General features: G+C 42.2%; 1 protein-coding gene across 7 annotated transcripts in view; it reads right to left on the bottom strand.

Annotated features, from left to right (window-relative positions):
* The window catches only part of RECQL (RecQ like helicase), a 730,526-nt gene that overhangs the window by 240,776 nt on the left and 470,198 nt on the right, over positions 1 to 19,552 (bottom strand). For all 7 annotated transcript variants that reach the window (XM_069628431.1, XM_069628429.1, XM_069628430.1 and 4 more), the window contains 3 exons: positions 11,907 to 12,105; positions 11,652 to 11,818; positions 9,852 to 9,933 (listed from right to left, as the gene is read on the bottom strand). In XM_069628431.1, coding sequence (XP_069484532.1) covers positions 9,852 to 9,933; positions 11,652 to 11,818; positions 11,907 to 12,105 — 448 coding nt within the window. The remainder of the gene's footprint in view (positions 1 to 9,851; positions 9,934 to 11,651; positions 11,819 to 11,906; positions 12,106 to 19,552) is intronic.

Here is a 19,552-nt window from a genome sequence, read left to right on the forward strand (position 1 = left end):
TTGGAGCCTGGGGGTGTTTCCTTCCCGGCCGCCGAGGCTGTAGGCCGGGGTGACAAGACTGTTTTAGTCCGATTTATGGTGTGATGTGGACAAGCTAGTTTTGTGTAGTGCCATCGACGAGGTGGACTTCGTGGACAAAGTGGTTTTGTGAGATGTTGTCGACGAGGTAGTTTGTGCTGTCAACAAGCTGGACTTCATGTACCAACTGGAATTGTGAGGTGTCGAAGAGGTAGATTTATGCAGCATTGTGGAAGGGTCAGGCGCCCAGTGCTTCGTCGCCATTGGCGGACTGACTTAATGCGACTTCTGTCGATCCCTCTCCGTGGTGTGCTTGTGAGCCTTCCGTGCCTCGATGGCTTTCGTTGTCATGAACCGTCGGACACGCCCCTTTTGGACCTCCTGGTCCTTGACACATTGGGGCTTACACTCTGCTGTACTTCCAACATGGCCATTAAACACAGAACGCTGCCCACCAGCTTTCAGGTCCGACGTAGCACGTTCTATAAAGAAGCCACGCCCCGCAGCCCCGCACGTCTCAACGCTACTGATTGCTGTGGCTAGACATGCTCCGTAGTTCGCCTTCACTGAACTCTGTTATTTCCTGGTTCCCGGACCCCCCCCACTTCCTCCTACTATCCTCCTTCCTCCTTATCCTGTCTTGCTTCCCGGACTCTGTGTACCCGCCTCCGAGTACACCTCCTTCGAATCCTGGACTTCCTGGTGTTTCCTATTGATCCCGGACGTAGAAGCTGAATGAACGTTGGAAGCCGAAGACGGCCGTGCTGGGTTGTACAAAACCCGAACCGTACGGAAGAAGACTCCTCCCAAAAATTCCAGCAAGCAGCGAACTCGGGTGAGAAAGGGGGAAACCTGTGACATTCGTTGCCCCGTAGTTTGGCGTTTTTGGCATAGTGGGTGACGAGGTACTTATACCTCCAGTCGTTGTGCGTCCCGAGTGATCTTTGTGCTCCCCTCCCCCACAAAGCTCAGTAACTTGGACAGGGCCTCGCCCTCTCTCACTGACCTTGCCTTATGTTTGTGCTTTCGTCCTTTGATTTGCTCTCTTCTGCCGCTGAATCTGCCCCAGCGACAACTTTGCGAGCTACGACGGCCTGTGCAGGCGACGACGGCTCAAAGCCATGGGCGACCCTAGGTTTGGTCTTCTTTACAGGCCGTCCCTCCATTCTGACCCTTTACCTCGACAGTGGTCGTTTTCATGTGGGAGCAGCCATGCTTTTGGTCAATTCGACATCACAGGGATATTCGGGGTAATTCCCATCCTTCATATACATTTTTGAGGCCAGAAGTGGCACAGGGCTTAAAAAAGGTGTCTCCTTTTGCCCTCGATCCCCTGAAACCTCCTCACCTTGAAGAAAACCCCTAGATGGTGTGGTAGAGAAAGAGGTTTCTTTCGCAATTGTTGTTTTTGAAGAGTTTTACCTAAGATTCTGACTGTAGAAAACTAGAAGACTCCCTCAGATGAACACACTGTTAGAATCTGAGGGGAAGAGGAAGGTCTAGTTTAGGGCTACTCGGGGTCCCATTGGTTGGACCAAAAGCACCCATAACAAGGGTGTTAGGCTACAAAATGTAGGTTCTTCTTGCCTAGGGCAACAGTCATCAAAAAGTAACTGAGGATTCCCAGCCTGACAACGGGGAGTATTCACAGCATGTGAATCTATGAAAGATCCAATGCTGGAGAAGTACTCTGTTCCATGTTATCTTTATATGGGTTATAAGGTGGCCAATGATAAAAAAGGAACAGTTTGTTTAAAAAGTGACACTCTAGAGCTGTCTCCATAATGCTCTCATTAAAAAAAGTTGTCACTTTTAAAGCGCCTATGATTTACCCAGTGTATTGACGATATAATGGCAAAAGCTGGTATCAAGCTCTGGTAGCGCTCTGGAGTGCTCCTACACTGACTCTGCTGGTTGGGTTGACTGCTTAGAGGGCTACATTTGGCAAAATGTATTGGGGCTATCTAAAGCCACTCCCATACAAGAGATACGTATGGAACTTGGCATATCCTCACTGAGTACCACAATTGGGGTCTGCAGTGTTAACGAGAAAAAATAAATAACGACAAACATTTTCAGCGACACCTGAATAACGAGAAAAATGTCAACATTTTTAGTAAAAGTATTTGTGGGGGGTGGGGTAAAGGACAAAAAAGGTTGGAGGGGCATGAGGGGGGGTTTAGTAAAGCCAGTGGAACGGTGGGATTGGGGGGTGGGGGTATTTATTTAGGTGCCACTAAAAATGTATGTCGTTATTTATGTTGTCGTTTTAAACCCATAATTAGTATTAACAGCGGCAATCTCTAATTAAAAATCAGATATGCAGAGGGGAATTCTATTCTTACATACTCCTAGGATAGACTATCTAATGGTGGGTGCTCCACATTATCTGAGTTTGAAAAGTTGAATGTGAAATTCTTTGAGCTAATTGCATGGTCTCTGGATTGGGGAGAGAATGTAGGTGTTCTCTTAAGCCATTTCAAGAAACAATCGGGATTGGGCCAATAATCATGACCATGTCGGTAGTTTATTATCTTTGAATGATTATGTTGCTCTATATTTTAAATATTGCTGCCCACAGAAATATGTTTCACAGTTCCCATGCCCTGAGCTTCATAGGCTATTTATGAAGATCATACTAAATAAACACCCTGTGCTGGACATAACAGGTGCCTGTTGGGCATGCCTAAAGGGGAGTGGATTTGCTGTCTCTGCAAAAAACTTGGTGTAATAGAAACACTGAGACATGTGCCAACCGACTGCAGTGCCATGTACAAGTATTCGATGATGTATTATTGACATTGTACAGAAGGTTCTCAAGATATTCAAATGACGTATTTTGGCAGAATGGTAAATCTGGCTGCATCATGTCTAGGGATATTGATTTTTCATATGTGTGGGTAGCTTTTGAGAAAGAATTGGCATCAGTAAACTCTGCAACTCTGCATAGTGTGGTACATGTTTTGTTGTATGGTCTGAAGCCCTATCAAATTAGGTTTTCAGTGATAGTATTTTTTTTAATTCATGAATGAAATGGGATATGATGAATAGAATGTGATGTGATGAATGTGTCTTCTAATGTTGGTATGTTTTTTATATTTTGTCATTGTTTGTATGTATTTTTATTTATTCTTTTTGTGAAAAGTTTTAACGAACTATATCACAAAATAAATAAGTAAACATGTTGAATAAAGGTAAAGGACAAATAAAACCCACCTTGCTGAAGGTTGCGGCTTGCTGGATCCCACTCCATCCACCATCGTGGATGCACATCAGCCAGGGATTGTACAACCCAGTCCCTTAAGTCTTTACTCTGAAGGAAACCCATCTGTGTTAACAGTTGAAAATAGCTGTTTATGCATTTGTAAACAACACATTTTCCTTCGATTGTTTGAAAGTAACTTTCTTGTATCTGCATCAGAGCTAAAATAGCCCAACGTTCCTAGAGTGTTAAGATATTTCTGTTAGGGTTAAACTGACATGCGTTTTTTGCATTCATCATATTTTTTATACACTGCATTTTATCATTCGCAACATATTGAATTTAATACTTCAAACCCAACCTGGAGTATTCACCCCCCACAAACATAAATGAACTGTGTTTAAGGGTGTTCAGAAGGGCATCAGCTTCTTCAGGCCCTCTCAGTTCTTGCAGAAGATTATTCTTCAGAACTGGACCCCCTGGCTCAGCGTTCCATCTCCTCAATCACTAGGTTCATGCTCTGGGGAGGGCACCGCTAAAGGTTAGATAAGTGCCTCAAAGTGACCTGTCGCAATTGGCGCTTAACAAATCATCAATGAATACATGAAAATTGCCTTTAATGCAATTTTATGGCCCCACGATAGCTGTTGAGGAGGCTGAAGGGTAACTAACCCCTATTGACACACTCTCACCAGGGCACAAAGGTAAACAACATCCACCCTTGTGAATAATAATACTGCTGTAGAATACAAAGTGTTGACTATACAATTATGAAAAGCAGTATCACAAAACACATTGTAGGATGGTCATCAAAAGAAATTGGCAGGTGGTTGGGGAGGGGAGTCGCAGTTCACTTGCTTATATAAAAAAGTAACGAAGGAAGGTGCAGAAAAGCGAGGCAACCGTAGAAGAGAGTGTGGAGGTGGAACAAACCATTTCTATTTTTTTTTTTATTTCTAACGCGCCAAAACCTGTAGGCATCAGGGCACGGAGAAAGGTCTCAGGAGAGCACAGCAACATAATCGAAAGAGATCTGGACCTCATGAGAAAAGAGTAATTCCATGGCTTTTTTTTAAAAGTAAGTAGGTTTCTTTCACATTGTAAGTCTATTGGCAGCTTATTCCATGCAATAGCCGCTTTCACAGCGTATGAACTTTCTTTCCCCTTGACTCGACATGATTTGGAGCATTGCAATCACATAGTGTCTTTCAATCTAGTATTCCTGATTGATGCTTGAATGTTGATGCGTGTGTAAGTAGATGCATCGCCAAACAAACATTTGTGCATCAGGACATTGATTTAAAACTTTATTCTTGTTTGTACAGGAAGGCAGTGGAGATCTCTCCTATGCTGCGAGATATGCAAATACTTTGACACACTTTTCACTATTCTCACCGCATCATTTTGTAAAATCTGTAATCTCTTAATACAGCCTTTACTGGCTCCACCAAGTAATGCGTTGCCGTAGTCTTGTCTTGATAAGACTAGCGCTCTTACCAATGTAGAACAGTTTGTCGTTGAGACAAAAGGTTTCATCAGGCATATTAGCCTGAGGTAATAGTGCACGTTCCTAGTCACACTAGCAACCTGGGCGTCTGCTTGAGTGATGCCTCGATAGTAACCCTCAATGTTTTTACTTTATTGACTATTTCAATTTCATGATGGTCAATATGCAATTTTTCATAGGCTGTCCCTAGTTTTTCTCTTACTTTGTCAGAGCCGAAAATCAAGACTTCCGCCTTCTGACCGTTCAAACAGAGACCTTTGTCCATCATCCAGATACGAATATTTTCATATGCCGACGTCATCATTTCTGTGTCTTTTGTAGTTTCCACTTAATCTAAACAGAAGCGGAGTATCATCAGCATAATTAGTAAAATATAGTCCCATAGACTCTAATAGGTCACACAGGGATCTACAAAAAGCATTAAATAGAGCAGGAGACAGGCAGGCTCCGTGTGGTACCCCTTTGCCAGGTAATTTTAGAATTCCTGTTACTTAGGAATAATTGAAACCATTTTACTGAATCAGAAGAGCAATTTCCATTTTTTTTCTATATACTTTAAAGGTTTAGCATGATCTACAAGATTGAAAGCCGCCGAAAGATTTAAAAGCATCAACAAACTGGCTTTGCCATCGTCCACTACCTCCATCATTTCCGACTGTGGGTCTACAATGCCGGTCTCGGTCACATGTGCAGTCCTAAAACCTGACTGCCGTTGATGTAAGTTATTAGATTTCTCAATGTGTTTTTGGAATTGGCTGCAATCTTATCGACCATCTTCAATAAAAATTGTGTATTAGTAATGGGTCTGTAACTGGAAAATGTTGTATGGTCAAGATTGGGTTTTTTTAACCGTGGGGTAACTGACGTTTTTCAACGAGTCTGGCACGTCGTTGTGTAAAAAGGAAGCATTTATAAAACGGCACATCTTTTTCAAAATGTTCACCAAAGAATCCGTAGGAATATGTCCAAGTGAAAAAGGAGGATTGGTAAATGTTTTAGGTTGAGTAATGAGGTTTTAGGCCTCACCAATATTATATGTCTTTTTTGCATTCGCAATAGAAGTTTGTATTTAATCTACAAAAGCTTTTTGTACCGCTTCACAGTCTGCCTTGTTTGGATTGAATTGTTGCATTTGGGCGTTTGGTTTTTCTAAAGATTTAACAATCTCAAATAGTTTTTTCTGTCATTAGTTGAGTTAGAGATTTGGGCATCATAAAAGCCTTTTTTGGCTTGAAGAGTTTGTAGTCGATAGCTTTTTTCTAAGACTTTCCATTTCTCTTTGTCTGCTAATGATTGATTTTTCATTCATACTCGTTCTGCTTTTCTCTTCTCTTGTTTCAGAGAGATGCGTTGAGGAATACACAATTTTTGATTGTTTTCTTTCATTCTAATTTTCTTTTCTATTAACGGTGCTACTCGATCAATTAATTTGCTGAGGTGTTCGGTGTATTTTGAAACTATCAAGGTGGGTGTATCCTGGTCTGATGTAGAGGCTATTAGCTCCTGAATTAATGTCTGTATTTTCTCAGATGAGTTTCTTAAAAGTTCCTACTACTAACTGATTGTATTTAATTGGATTTCTGAGGTTCCTTTACAGGAAGCGTTAGTTCAAAAGTTACTATATAGTGGTCTAACCAGATACACGGATTAATACTAACAGGATGTGCACACACATTTCTGACTGTGATCCAGTCAAGCACATTACCTTGTTTGTGTGTGGGTTCTTTACTCAGAATGGTGAAGTCGTAACTATGCAATAGTTGCTCTAACTCTGTGGCTGGCTTCAGGATCTTTGGGATTACCCAGCCATTTATTAAAATCTAACATGACTTAGTGGGTATTTGGGGAGTGAAGTTTGGACAGTATACCTGATATTTCATCCAGAAAGAAGGTTCGCTCAGCTGGAGGGTTATCGACCAAAATAAAATTAATGCAATCAGTAGGAGAGTCTATGACTTTTAGCAGCATAATTTCACATCCAGTACATGACATAGGTATTTGAAAGAAATGTATTTCTTGCTTAGCAATTATCGCCACTCTTCCTCTTAAACCCTTTTCTCTTCTCTATGCTGAGCATAGAAGTAGTAGGGTTCTGGAGTGGCTAAGTCAATATTTGGCCCACTTGAGTTCCTAAGCCATGTCTCAGTAATGCACATAATATCAATGTGCTCATCCTGAATATAATCTGCCACACTGATTGCAGGTCTCTCAAGCGATCTAGTATTTAGCAAACGTATCTTAAGAGAATGTCTGCCCATAGTGTGTGGTTGGCGTGCAAAGGCTGGGTCCAAAATTTAACAATTAAACAGGCGGAGAGGTGGCTGAGAGAACCGTCAATGAATGAGCTCCCAATTAAGGGCTTAAGTAAAAGTCAACATTACTAACGCGACCAAAAGCCCCTTTTCAAATGGCTTGGTCTAGCGCGTCACTTACTTTAATATATACAGCAGTCAAGGGAGTAGAAGTCCCCTGGATCAGCTTGTAGCAAGCGAAGCAGTGTGTAGCGTGTCCCAGCGCAGACTAGCGCAGACTGGCACCTCCCAGACCTGCAAACAAAGGAGTTGAAGACAGAGTGTTGACTGGATTCCCAAGTCCAGTGTAAGCCAGAGGAGGTCAGTAGAAGATCGGAGAGCTAAGAGGGGTATGTGTAGAGATGAGGAAGGTGCTGACATCCAGCAAAGACTCAAGCCTTGTCACAGCAAACAGGACCTTCAGAACTGTGGGCAACTATCTGCAGTTCGTTGCCCCATTTTGAGGAACCCACATTTCTGCAACTCAGACAATTTTCCAACAAGGCCACTAATCAAGGTTCACCCATTTGAAAGACGAGAGATTGTGGGTAACTTTGCTGGCAATGGTTCGGCCATGGCACACATTGTTTGGATATTTGAAATATGAATAAAATAAGGATCTATAATGGGTAAGCTAATTAATAGGTTGACTGTTTTAACTTGCTCAATATTGCGTAGTTGAGGAATGCCTATCCTTGTAGGGTACGTGAATATCCTTTATTGAATTAATGTATTTATTGGTATTTCTGCTATACAGAAAGGAGACATTCATATCCACTCACTCATTATCAAATGATTTACTACACGTGTGACGCGATCTCTATTTTAGTAACAGATAAAGCTATTCTCAGCAAAATATCGTAGGGAATTTTATCAGGGGTTGCAAGGTGTCCTCATTTCTTCCCCTAATATATCCTCCACCCAGGTGGCCAGGAAAAGGCTGTCGCAATCGGATCCTGACCTTGGTGGGTGGATATGTAAGGGAGGATCACATTGGTGGAGGAGAATTGGAGGTACCGTTAGATGAGCTATGGTATCCCCCTTTTTTCTCTCAAAATGTCCCCTCAATCCCCCAGACCTTTGTGGGTTATTGTAGGTTAGATCCCTATTTTCCCCAATGACATTCATTCACACTCACACCACTTTAGTGCTGGGACGAGGAAGAACAAAAAACAAAAGACTACAGAACCAACAATGTGCAGTCTAGCAGCCAGAGAAACAATCAAATTGGCAGCATGTTTAAATACCCACAATACAGGAAGAAGGTGAATGGTGTCTGCTATTGCTGTGGACGTGAAGAGACCAAGTCTCCCAGGGAAGCAGTGCCGAGGGAAGAGCGAGTGTCAGTGTGGTGGAGCGAAGAGGCTCGCGGACGAGAGCCGCTGCAAGAAAGCAGCAGGCTGAGAGCAGAGGAGAAGCTATGGGGCGTGCGCAGGTGCGGTAAGGTAGACAAGGCTTACCGGACCTCTTAACCGAGAGGCTGGGTGAAGTGGCGACCGTGGAAACCAGAGTAAGCCGGAGGAAGTGAAAGCAAAGCAGGCTTCACTGTAGCGGGTGCTACGGTTCACCATGAGAGAAACCGAAGGCTCCAGAAGAGACCAGTGAGTCCCGTGAAATGGGAAAGGGCTGTGCAAAGAAACTGCAGAAAGTGGAAAGCGGAAGCAAAGTAAAGGTGCTAATGACATTTCCCATATAACCAAGAACCTTTTAAATAGCTATCTGAATGAAAGAACATTTTATGTCTAACCAATCAGAATGAAAGTAAGCAATTTGAATACGAAGCTGAAGGAAAGCAGTTTTGTGTGGAAACTTATGAATATTCAAGAACTGTGAACTTTGAGAGAACAAGCATTGGTCAGAGCCATATGAACTATATTTCAAAAGTGTGTATTTGAAGAGAAACAAGTATTGGCAAGAGCCACCATAATCTAGGAAAGTGTATCCTTTACATAGTGGCAAACAAAAAAAAGCAATGCATCAAGAGGATGTGAGATGAACCTGAACAACATCCCACTGTAAAGATGAAACAGTGGCAACGTGAAGGAGAAACCAGTTCTGTGTATCAGTTGCGTGACCTGTAATGGGTGGACCGTGTGGTCGAACAACTGTGTCTAGACCGAGAACCCCCATCAATAAAAAGCCAATTAAAATACCTGCCACGGTTTATGGGTGAATCTGAAGGAACCTCAATGTGAACTGGAACTGAGGATTTAAACCTAGAAGAAGATTGGAACTGTTATTTGAACACTTATTATTGTTATGCTGACATCCCTAAACATTGTATACAAATAGACATGAGGGCAAGTATAGGTTTTGAGACATTTACTTTGGACATCTTGACATAAACTATCCTTAGGTCTGTTTAGGTAGGGAAATCCCACCTTATTATAGGGCACGTTAAGCCTTTTTCCAACCCTCTTTTTGATTTAATAAAGTATAAAGAGAAGACTTAATTACAGTGGTTTATTTCATGATGCCTTCACAGGGTCCTGACACGAACAATAGGCCCATACTTGCATTTAATTGCAATAGCAGAATACGGCAATATCCTGCCTTCCTCTGGGGAACACAGTTTCCTGTTCGACAAGCTGCACCGGTTACTGTCACCTCTTCACAGAAACCAATTTTGACCGTTCAAGTCTTCTCTCAAAACCCATTTATATAGACAGACAGACAGACAGACAGACACACTAATGAGAACAATGTGTGGCATTGTACTTCTGATGGAAAACAATCGCCAGCAGAGGTTACCATAGGTTGAAATATTCCTACAATGCCAACTCTCAGGTTAATTTATATGGAGATATACATATTTATCCATTGTGCCAATTACCTGACTCCCCTTTGTATCGGTTATTGATAAGCTTTACAATGTCTTCAATGAAGTCCTCATTATTTGAAGGCTTCGCCCGAACCTGAAAAGATAGTGACGACATGAACTGGTCATACTGTAGATTAACTGAAGCATTTATGTGCCTTTCCAACCATATGAGAATATTAAAAAAAAATACTTAATTACGGTTTTGGTTAAAGAAAAAAGAAATCCATATAAACCCATACATTATGAAAACATTGCCATTATTTTTCCATTATAAAAATATAAATCCATCCTAAAAACATCTCTGCAGAATCAAGACTTCTTATATATCCTATAACATATTAATTTTAGTATTACAATCCCATACCTTCAGGATTACTGACCCATGTTTCAGCTGTGGTTTCTATACAGCGCCACTTTTGATAGAGTTTGTATTTAAATCACTTTACAAAAATCTGTAACCCTGATGCAAAAGGTCTGAGAATACCATAGCGGTCAATTTATCATGACTTCACATTCCATCGATAATCCCTTGTACAACCTCTCTATGTACCTTTGCGTATCACTCTTCAGATACAGGCATCAATCCAATATATTTTCAATAGATTCCACATTATCATTGGACAGACAACATCGTTTCTGGGCTGTGTGATTCGACAAATAGCTGCTAATACTGCCAAAGTTGGAAATGCTTATATCTTAAAACGACAACAGTTTACACTGAACATGGCAAGGTATTTTACGTAAATATTTCTTTGCCCCATTCCTTGTTCAAAAAACTGCAGCATAGCCCCTTGCCTTTAGATTTGAAATAAAACCGGTTATTATCTGCATCCATTAATTAAATGGCCTCCCCACATCTTTTTTGAATGCTTATAAGGTAACCTAATTCAGTTTGATCTTATCTTATCGTAAAACAAGAAATTATAAAACATTTAAGTAAACTAACTGCTTCCTTGATCACGGTAATTGATTCCATCATGTGACACCTTCAAGATAATAATTTGCTCTTACCATAGTAAGGTGATTATGAAAATGCTGGAAATCTCGAGATAGACACCATAGCCATCTCCGTTGCGATCATTTGGATCGGTCCAACCAGACAACTCTTTCACAAATTCCCCACCAGTTTGTTTAAGCAAAGAGGACTGGAGTGAAACCATAAACCGGGCACCATGTATTGTTGTTGGGAGCCGTTCATCCCTAAAGGCTCTCAATAGATGGCTATGGGAGATACTGAAATACTTGCTACACTAATATTGGGCCTTGATATTATCCCAATCGCAAACCGGATAGTGGTCGCTCAACATTTACATAAAACAGAGTTATTAATCAACAGCACTTCTTTTAGCAACCTTGGAAAGGAAGAAGAGTTTGGTGGGGCAGAGTACGTTCCAAACTTGTGACTTGCAGGTTGCAAATGTTTGCAGTAGGTGCTCAACCCACAGCTTTACCTCTGTTTGAATATGTATGTTATTGACGCAGTTGTTTATTACATATTCTTGAGCCTAAATGTGATGCTCTATTCACTACAATGCTGAGAGATTGCTAATTCTGTAAGGTGCTCTACACAAGGCACATCGTACAAGCACAAAGCCATAGATGTAATAAGTAAACAATGACTATAAACAAATCAATGCATTTATAATGTGTAGTAAAAAAGTGGAAGATGTCTGTATGTGAAAAACAGGGAAAAAGAACGCATGACAATTGGCCCTAAGCCAATTCATGAAAGATTTACATAATTCTGTTGAGTATTATGCCAGTGTGTTGCTTCGCATAGTAAAGGACATAGAGAGGAGTAGCTGTACATACCTCATAATAAAGGTTAGGTCGGTTGAAAGAGGCAGTGAATGTGACACATTTTTTAACACACAAAATGTTTTGAGCATCTTTCAGAATGTTACTGGTTGCGGTCGCAGTCAGACCAATCAGGCACGCTGAGGGGAACAGCCGCTTCAAAATACCAAGCAGTTTATAATCTGAAGGAGACAAGATAAGGACACTCAGCGATCTGTGCCTGAAATTCAACAATCGTCAAACATACACATGAATTCTAAAACGACATACCAGGTCTGAAGTCATGTCCCCATTGGCTACAGCAGTGTACTTCATCCACCGCGATACGAGTGAGTCTTCCAGCTTCATGAGCCTTCTCCAGCTTGGACATAAACATTTTGCTTTTGGCAATTTTCTCTGGGGTTACATAGATGAGCTTCAGCTGGGAGTTCTTATCAAGCATTTCATTGTGGACCCACTTCACATGTTCCTGAGAGAAAAAAGGAAGCAACATGAAAAATAGTGAGCAACACATTTAAACAAATCTTAATTCACATACTCGGATGTATTACAATGTCATTAGCCACTAGACAGTGACTGGATGAGGCAGTGTAATTTAACAGGGTACTTCCATCAAATTGCAAAGTGTAATGCAACGTAAATATGCAAACACTAAATGTTGTCAAAAACCCAACATGGACCAATCAAGGCCAGAAAAGCAACTCTGGTATTATCACAGTGTTTATTTGGGGATCATTACACTGGAGGCTCAAAATAATAAATGGGGCGAAAAAAAAGTAAACATAGAAAATTATTGTGACTAACCTTAACAGAATCAAGAGTCCTCCCAAGGTTCCCCTCCCTGTTGGCCGACCAAAGGAGGGTCTCTAAAGGACGAGAAAGTGAGGGCAGGAAGTTTGAAAACATCCACCTTGGATTAGGAGCTCACACTGTTGGGAATCAGAGCCCATTTTCTTAGAAAGGAGTAAACAAAATAAACATCCTCCATATTTTTGGAAGTCCCCTGTGTAACAAGGCAATGGGTGCAGTTGCAGAAGTAGGCTCATTAGTAATGGTGATTGGCACCACCTCCCATCCATTGGAAGATATGGCATCTTGACATGCAATTGTGGTAAAATCAAGAGTGGACGCTTTGTCATAGGTGTAGGTTTAAGTAGGGATTAGTATTGGGGTTCTGACAGGGTTGCTGGCCTGACTCTCCAATGACACTCGCAGCATAGTTTCGTCTGTGGCGTCTGACTCGGCCCCATGGTGTGATATGTGGCGAGCCCCCACCTCTCGACCTGAGCATGATGTGATTTGCGACGGGATTCCTCTTCCCACCCATCGGGAAATCATGCTTGCTCCAACCATCACACCAAGGGACAGAGAAGGTAAGTTGGTATGTTGTGCACTGCCACATCTATCATTATAAAACAAACATGTACACATCATTGCAGAGGCATTACATATAGGACAACTGCTCATTTCAGTGCAACAGATTAGTACGGATATGCCATGAACAGATGAAGACCACCTTTGGCGAAGGAAATCTCCCAACAGATGGTATGCAAGTAAACAAGCTTCACACAAGATCTACTAAGAACAGAGCTTTGTAATGGCCATATATTTTTCTTCGGATATGCTTCAGTACAGTGGTTTTCAATACATGCTTTGGTGCCATTTCAAATTCCATTAAGTATACCACTTCTCTACCTTCAAGCTTGGGACTAGTCTGTCAGCCAAAATCATCTACTTCCAGCAGACAATAAGCAACATCCTGCCTGATATGATGGAAGAATGAAGAATAAGACTGGCCAATTCAGCTGAAGTCCAAACCTCAGATGGCAAGGATGCAATGCATATTTCTAATGAATATCTGTAGCAAAGAATAACCTTCCTCGTCCTACTTCATGGCAGGATCCAAGACTAGCGGATGGACCAGCTAAACAAGAAAGGATAAGACGAGAGGCAACAGTGACATTTCATAATGGCTACCTTTTACTTTTCTTGCTAATTTTAACCTGCTCCTAATAGTGTAATGGTAAGAGATACAAGTTCTTCCAAGTTTAACCGGTTAAGGGGCTGGACAGAATCATAGATATCATACTTCTCTCCTTGCCAAACGTAACTGAGGAAGACTCGTAATACTTCTCCAACACTGTCCATCTCTAAAGTAGTCTACTTCATACACTGTGACCAGTAAATCTACGCATGAGTGTACACACACAGGCAGAACGATGGGTTTAGTGTTTAGGGCAAGGGAAGGAGGGTACTATGAGTGGTAGATGGGAAAGGTGTGCACTGTACTTTTGACAAAAAGCGAGAGCAGGATAGTGACAGCACAAACACAGTTGGTGTTGCATTGGAAGGAAACATGCATCGAGTAAAGCTCTTAGTTTAACATTCTACTTTGAAAATGGGCTTAGTTTGCCACAATGTAAAGAAAATTTACTATCCTTTACTAGTTCTCTGGACTTTCACAGGACTGTTTCATAGAGACTTTGTGAGATAACACATCTCCATATATATAGGCAGGCAGAGCAATGATACATCAAGACCAAGCAATGATAGTGTGCAACCAAGCCTTTACTTGAAGCAAGTCTATGGATGGGTTTTGTTTAATGCCTATAGGTCCTGGTGAAATAACTAAAAACCAGAATGGAATGGTTATGAAAAACATGTCAGGAATCGGCCAACACTAGGTGAGGGGGTTTAACTTGAACCTTGAACTTTGGGTTTAACTCAAAAATAGTCTAAACATACTCTTAGTCCTTGCTTCTTCAGGCAATAATCGCAATAAGATGGTCAACCAAAATGTTTCAAAACATAATCAAGCAGTCCTGTTAGCCCCAGGTTAACCCTAGATGGCAGTACAAGATCCAAAGTTCTGGACAACAGAAGGATCCCCAACCTGTTGTCCAGTCATATACCAAACATTATGCAAAACGGTTCAAGTTTGAAGCCTCTCATCCCTCCCTTCCTCAGGTGTATTCATAACATTGAGGCATCTTCTTAAGTCGACTGGCGCTCTCTCTCTGGTTTCTAGTTCCATCCCACCAGGCTTCAATCTAAAGTTTCTCTTGTTGTCCTGTTCATCAGCTCTTGCTGTCACAAGTCACATATTCCTCGTTTACACTTACTCCAGTGTCGTCCTCTCTAGGCCACTGTGATTCACTTCGCTCCCACTGAACTCAGATGCCCAACAGTTATCTCCAGTAGGGATTTCCACTGCTAGCCGGTAGATGTCAGAACCTTTCTTGAAAAATCTCAGCCAGAACTTCCACATTCTTCCCCAGGTGGGGTCTTCCGCTCCAATCAGGCTTGAAGTACTAGGACCGTCCAACTCTTCATGGCAAGCAATTTTGCAGCGCTACTTGAGTCAGGCAGCAGTCTTTCTTCGAGGCAGAGGCAGGTACATCTACTGTCTGCTTGCAGCCTTTCATTGTAACCATATTCCCGATTGGCACTTTCCCCAGTTTCTCCGTTCCGATTGGTCTGGTATTGCTGGCCTTTCAATGGTATTTCTTATTGAATACTTATGTGCTGTGGCATTGATTAATTGGGTAGGGGTCACGTGAGCATTTAGGCGTTATCTTATTACCTCTGACTGAGACAAAACTTGAATCCCTGGCCACCAACTTTTTCTTTGGACAATGTTCAGTGTCTCCACTGGGCTCTGCAATTGTGCCAAAGTGCATGCATGGATGGACACAGCATTGGGAACTGCTCACAAGGTAAGCTCTGTTTGATAAGTGAATCTTGTCCGATTTCATGCACATAAACCGGATTGGATAAGCAGTGCAGGTTCCATAATCCACAATGCTCCAACTCCCTTGCGGGAAGCTGGGACTTGTAGTTCTCCTTATGTCTCAAGTTTGGTTGCAGTGTTTCAAGGGAAGACCAGTGCCCAGGAAATCCAGCTCCTTCCATCCACTGGTGCCTATCCCAGACAGTGTCCAGACCACCCAAGTCCCCTGGGACTTGGTGCCGCCAATATAAAAGATGGCGAGAGCCTCTTACTCACTAGTACACATTTATTTTTCTTTTCTCCTCCTAAAACCTTCAATTTGTATTGTTTTAAGGAATTCTATTATATGTTTCCTTCACTTTTGATTAGTGTGTTCAGATCTGGTCTTTGATGTTTGCTATAGCTGTTGATTTGTCTTCTGTGGGACTACGTGAAATACCTTTGAGATGCCCTGTCTTTGGTTAACAAAGCCATTATCAAAAGTTAAGGTCATCAGATTACTAATATATTGTCAAATCTCAAATCTCCAAAGGAAGGGGATCAGGATAGGTGCATTGCAATTGGATTCAGCACGGTCTATGTATTCGTAAATTACCTATTTTATATGTCAATAATAATTTGTTACAGTGAACCATTTTTGCAGGGCTTTGATGGGCATGGATCTCTCAGATGTTGACATGGTTTTCATTTTGGCTAACCTGAAGATATGTCTGGTGTCGCCTTTTTCAAGTGAAAAATCTGAAATTGATCAACATTAATTTGATTCTTGATCTCATTTCCTCGTTCAAGATGCATCAAACCTTTTTGCAGTTCTATGCACAACTATTGTGTCCTAATCTTTCTTATGCTTAAATAAATTCAGAATGACACACTTTCTTCAAAAAGGTGCTGACAAGACAAATAAATATGACCATGAATGGTTCTTTACTTTCGTGAAATTCATGATGTAAAATGTGCTTTCTTCACAGGATGTGTTGGTAACTTACATTTCTTCCCACATTTAGTTACTATTGGATTCTTGCTCAGTGTCTAACAGCTTTTTGATTCCATGTTGTAGTGCATCGAGGAGCGGGATGGCATCAAAATAAACGACTTATTCCTCAACGTGGCTTGGCCTGCAGCTTGACTATCTTTCAAACAATAGGGTAAATTACACCTATACGTTAATTTCCTAGTTTAACAACTGAGCAGCCATGTGGGTTGGCTCCTTGACTGGCTACTCTTAACCCAGTGCGTTAAAGTGATTTATAAATGAGGTATCACTGATTAAACTACATTTTCTGCCCGCATGTTGTTCTTTAGGGCACAATTTTTAACACACCTGTTTATGGGAAGGTGCTGACAGATCTAGTTAATGCCTTTGGCTATTGCCACTAGATGCTTTTGGACCTTTGACTCCACACAGCAATTAGATTATTCTCAAAACCAAGAATACTTTTGAACTGTGGTGTCATGACTTACACTCCCTCCTGGTCTCTTTGGCGCAAATGGAGGTGAATTTGAATAGAGGGTTTGTATCTCTCCTCCAAGATGGTGCCCCCCTGCTCCCTTGTTGAGAAGTCCGAGCTGTGGATTGTTAGGCAGAATTATATGCAGCACCCTTTGGGAACACTACAAACAATTAGGACTACAAGTGGCAGCACAAATTCACCTTTGGTACAAGCCTGTACTACGCAATAAAGTGGTAGCAATGGCTGAGCATCCAGACTTAGCTCAAGAGCAAGTGAGCAGTATCAAATAGTTACACAAAGGACAGCAGATACTATGATTTAAACAAACACTGACTCAAGGTTTCCAAGTAAAAGAATATACATTTATTTACTCATCAGTTGTATAACGTTTCACTAAAATAAAGCAGTTCAAAAAATCTTAATACACAACACCACTCCCAATAGATTTCAGACAAGTTAAGCTGCCAAAATGAAGTGGGAGCAAAATGACACTCTGTTACTTAAAAAGGGAGGGAAAGACAAAGTTAGGCAGAAATTGAGCAGTACCAACAGGTAAGTAAGCAGGGCAATCTAGAAAGAGGACTACAGTGATGGAATCAAATCAAATAGGCTTAGGGCCAAAGTCAATAGGGCAAAAGTCTCTTGCTCAAGATACATGGTTCAGGGGAGTTCGCAGTTAATTCTTTGCCAAGAGTTCCGGACGACGTTGGTCGGCAGAAAAGTTAGTTTAAAGAGAAAGAGGACAAGCCCTCAGATTGGAGAAAGGTTTCACACCCTTTCACTGAACGAAACGAACAACCGGATGTTGAACAGTACCTTAAATGGAGAAGAAGCTGTAGCTGAGGCGGACGTTCCTTGTAGTTCCTGCAGACTCAAGGTCCTGAAGAGACTGTCGGACTGACACGAAGTAGGAAGACTGGAGGGTCCTGCACTACCCAGGGAATAAACCAGCAGCAGAGCAAAGCAACAAATAAAAGGTGCGCTCCTTAAAACCCAAGCAGGGTCCGACCTTCCTGGCTATCCGGCCCATTCTAGCTCTGTACAGCAAATTCGACTAGAGGAGGGAGTCCTGGCTTGCAGTTTGGGCAAACTTGTTGGTCCCACCAGCTCAGGAGAAGAAGATTCCTGGAGGATCTTCTCCGTCGTTGAATTCTGAAAATTCAGACCTGCAGCAGGGCTTCACCGGGCGGTTCAGTCATTGTAGGGGTCCTCTTCTGTCAGCTCCTCGTCGGTTCTTTCGTTCCAGTGGCGACTCTGCCTTTCCAATCCCAGAGACCTGCTTTTTATGCAGTTTTCCCCCATTCACACAGCCTGACTGTCAATCACACAGCAGGGTGGCTGTCCTGGCCGGACAGTCACCTAGCCAATCAAACAGGAGTGCGACTTGGGTTACCAAGGGAACCCATGGCAGGGGTCTTAAAACCCCTCCTTCACATCCTGCCTACCCAGACTTTCAGGCGCCTAAAGGAGGGCTTCTGTGCAGAAGCCCGCGGAAATACGGTGAACAAAGGACCCAAATCTGGTTTGGTGCCTAGAGACGAACATGAGAAAGACTTTTCCAAAAAGAAATGGCGACTAAACCCAGCCTTAACAATATTAAAAACAATATGGTCAAGCAGGTTTAAGTTCGAGGCTACCAAGATAGCCTAAAACAATACCATGGTTAAGATAACCGCGGTAGGAGAAATAGGGTAGTTACCACTGCCACCAGCCAAGTCTTAATGGAAAGGGAGCAAAACAATGCTCCAAAAGAAGCAGACAAAAAGGGATTGTATTAACCCTTTCCAATACTCCATGTAAAATGGGGTGTACTGGGTCTGTGGTTTAAAGAGACTAAGTAAAGATAATGGCAACTTTACATGTTTCTGGGAGACAGCAGTGAGTCCCAGAAAAATGGAGTCAGTGGGAAGTCTGAAAGATAACCCCGTGTCACTGCATTGAAGGTTCTGTGTAACACACATTTAAAAAGATGATGCCTATGGAGTAGGTGAGGCTCCATAGCCCAACATCACACAAAAAGGTAGAACAGACACAGCAAAACACATGTAAGAGTGGGAAAAAAGGCTCACACTCTTATCAGGTGAAAAAAATAAATCCTAGAAATCCAGCAAAGCTGCTGAGGGACTCAGTAGATAAGGGAAATTAGCCATTCTGGAGAATTCTCCCTAACATGGACTAGTCATTATCAAGATGGTAGCAACAAATCAGACCATCACAGGCACCAGAATGGCAGCATGCTGCTCTGCGCGTCGCTTCATTCTGAATAGCAAAGCTCCTGCAAGTATATCCGTTGATCTTTCCTTGCTTTTCTGGAAATTCTCTGTTCTTCCTCCTTCCCATCTCCTCTTGTCGTTCTCCCTTTTGCCCCCCCGACCCCACCCCATCTCCTTCTTCTGACCTGTGACGTCTGGATCAGCACTGCATTTCCCTCCGTCTGGCATCATTCTGCCAGCGCAACACGTTCACCACTCTCCACTACACTTAACAGTGCTTTGGATTTATGGACTTTCCTTCGCGAGGCGTCTGAATTTTCTCCTCATTGTGCCCGCTCCTGTGTCAGGCGCTGCCCGCTCTTGATTGCTAGTTTGATCTGCTGTCTCTCCTGATTCTAAATGCGCCCTCTGCAATGCGATCCACGCATTTACACAGCTATCATTAGACATCTTGGCTTGGTCTACCTATTCTCATTCACTCACGTGTCAGCTACTCTCCCCTGGCTTTTGCTACTACTAAGG

The sequence above is a fragment of the Ambystoma mexicanum genome, chromosome 12, assembly GCF_040938575.1.
Source record: "Ambystoma mexicanum isolate Mex_15411 chromosome 12, UKY_AmexF1_1, whole genome shotgun sequence".
NCBI lineage: Eukaryota > Metazoa > Chordata > Amphibia > Caudata > Ambystomatidae > Ambystoma > Ambystoma mexicanum.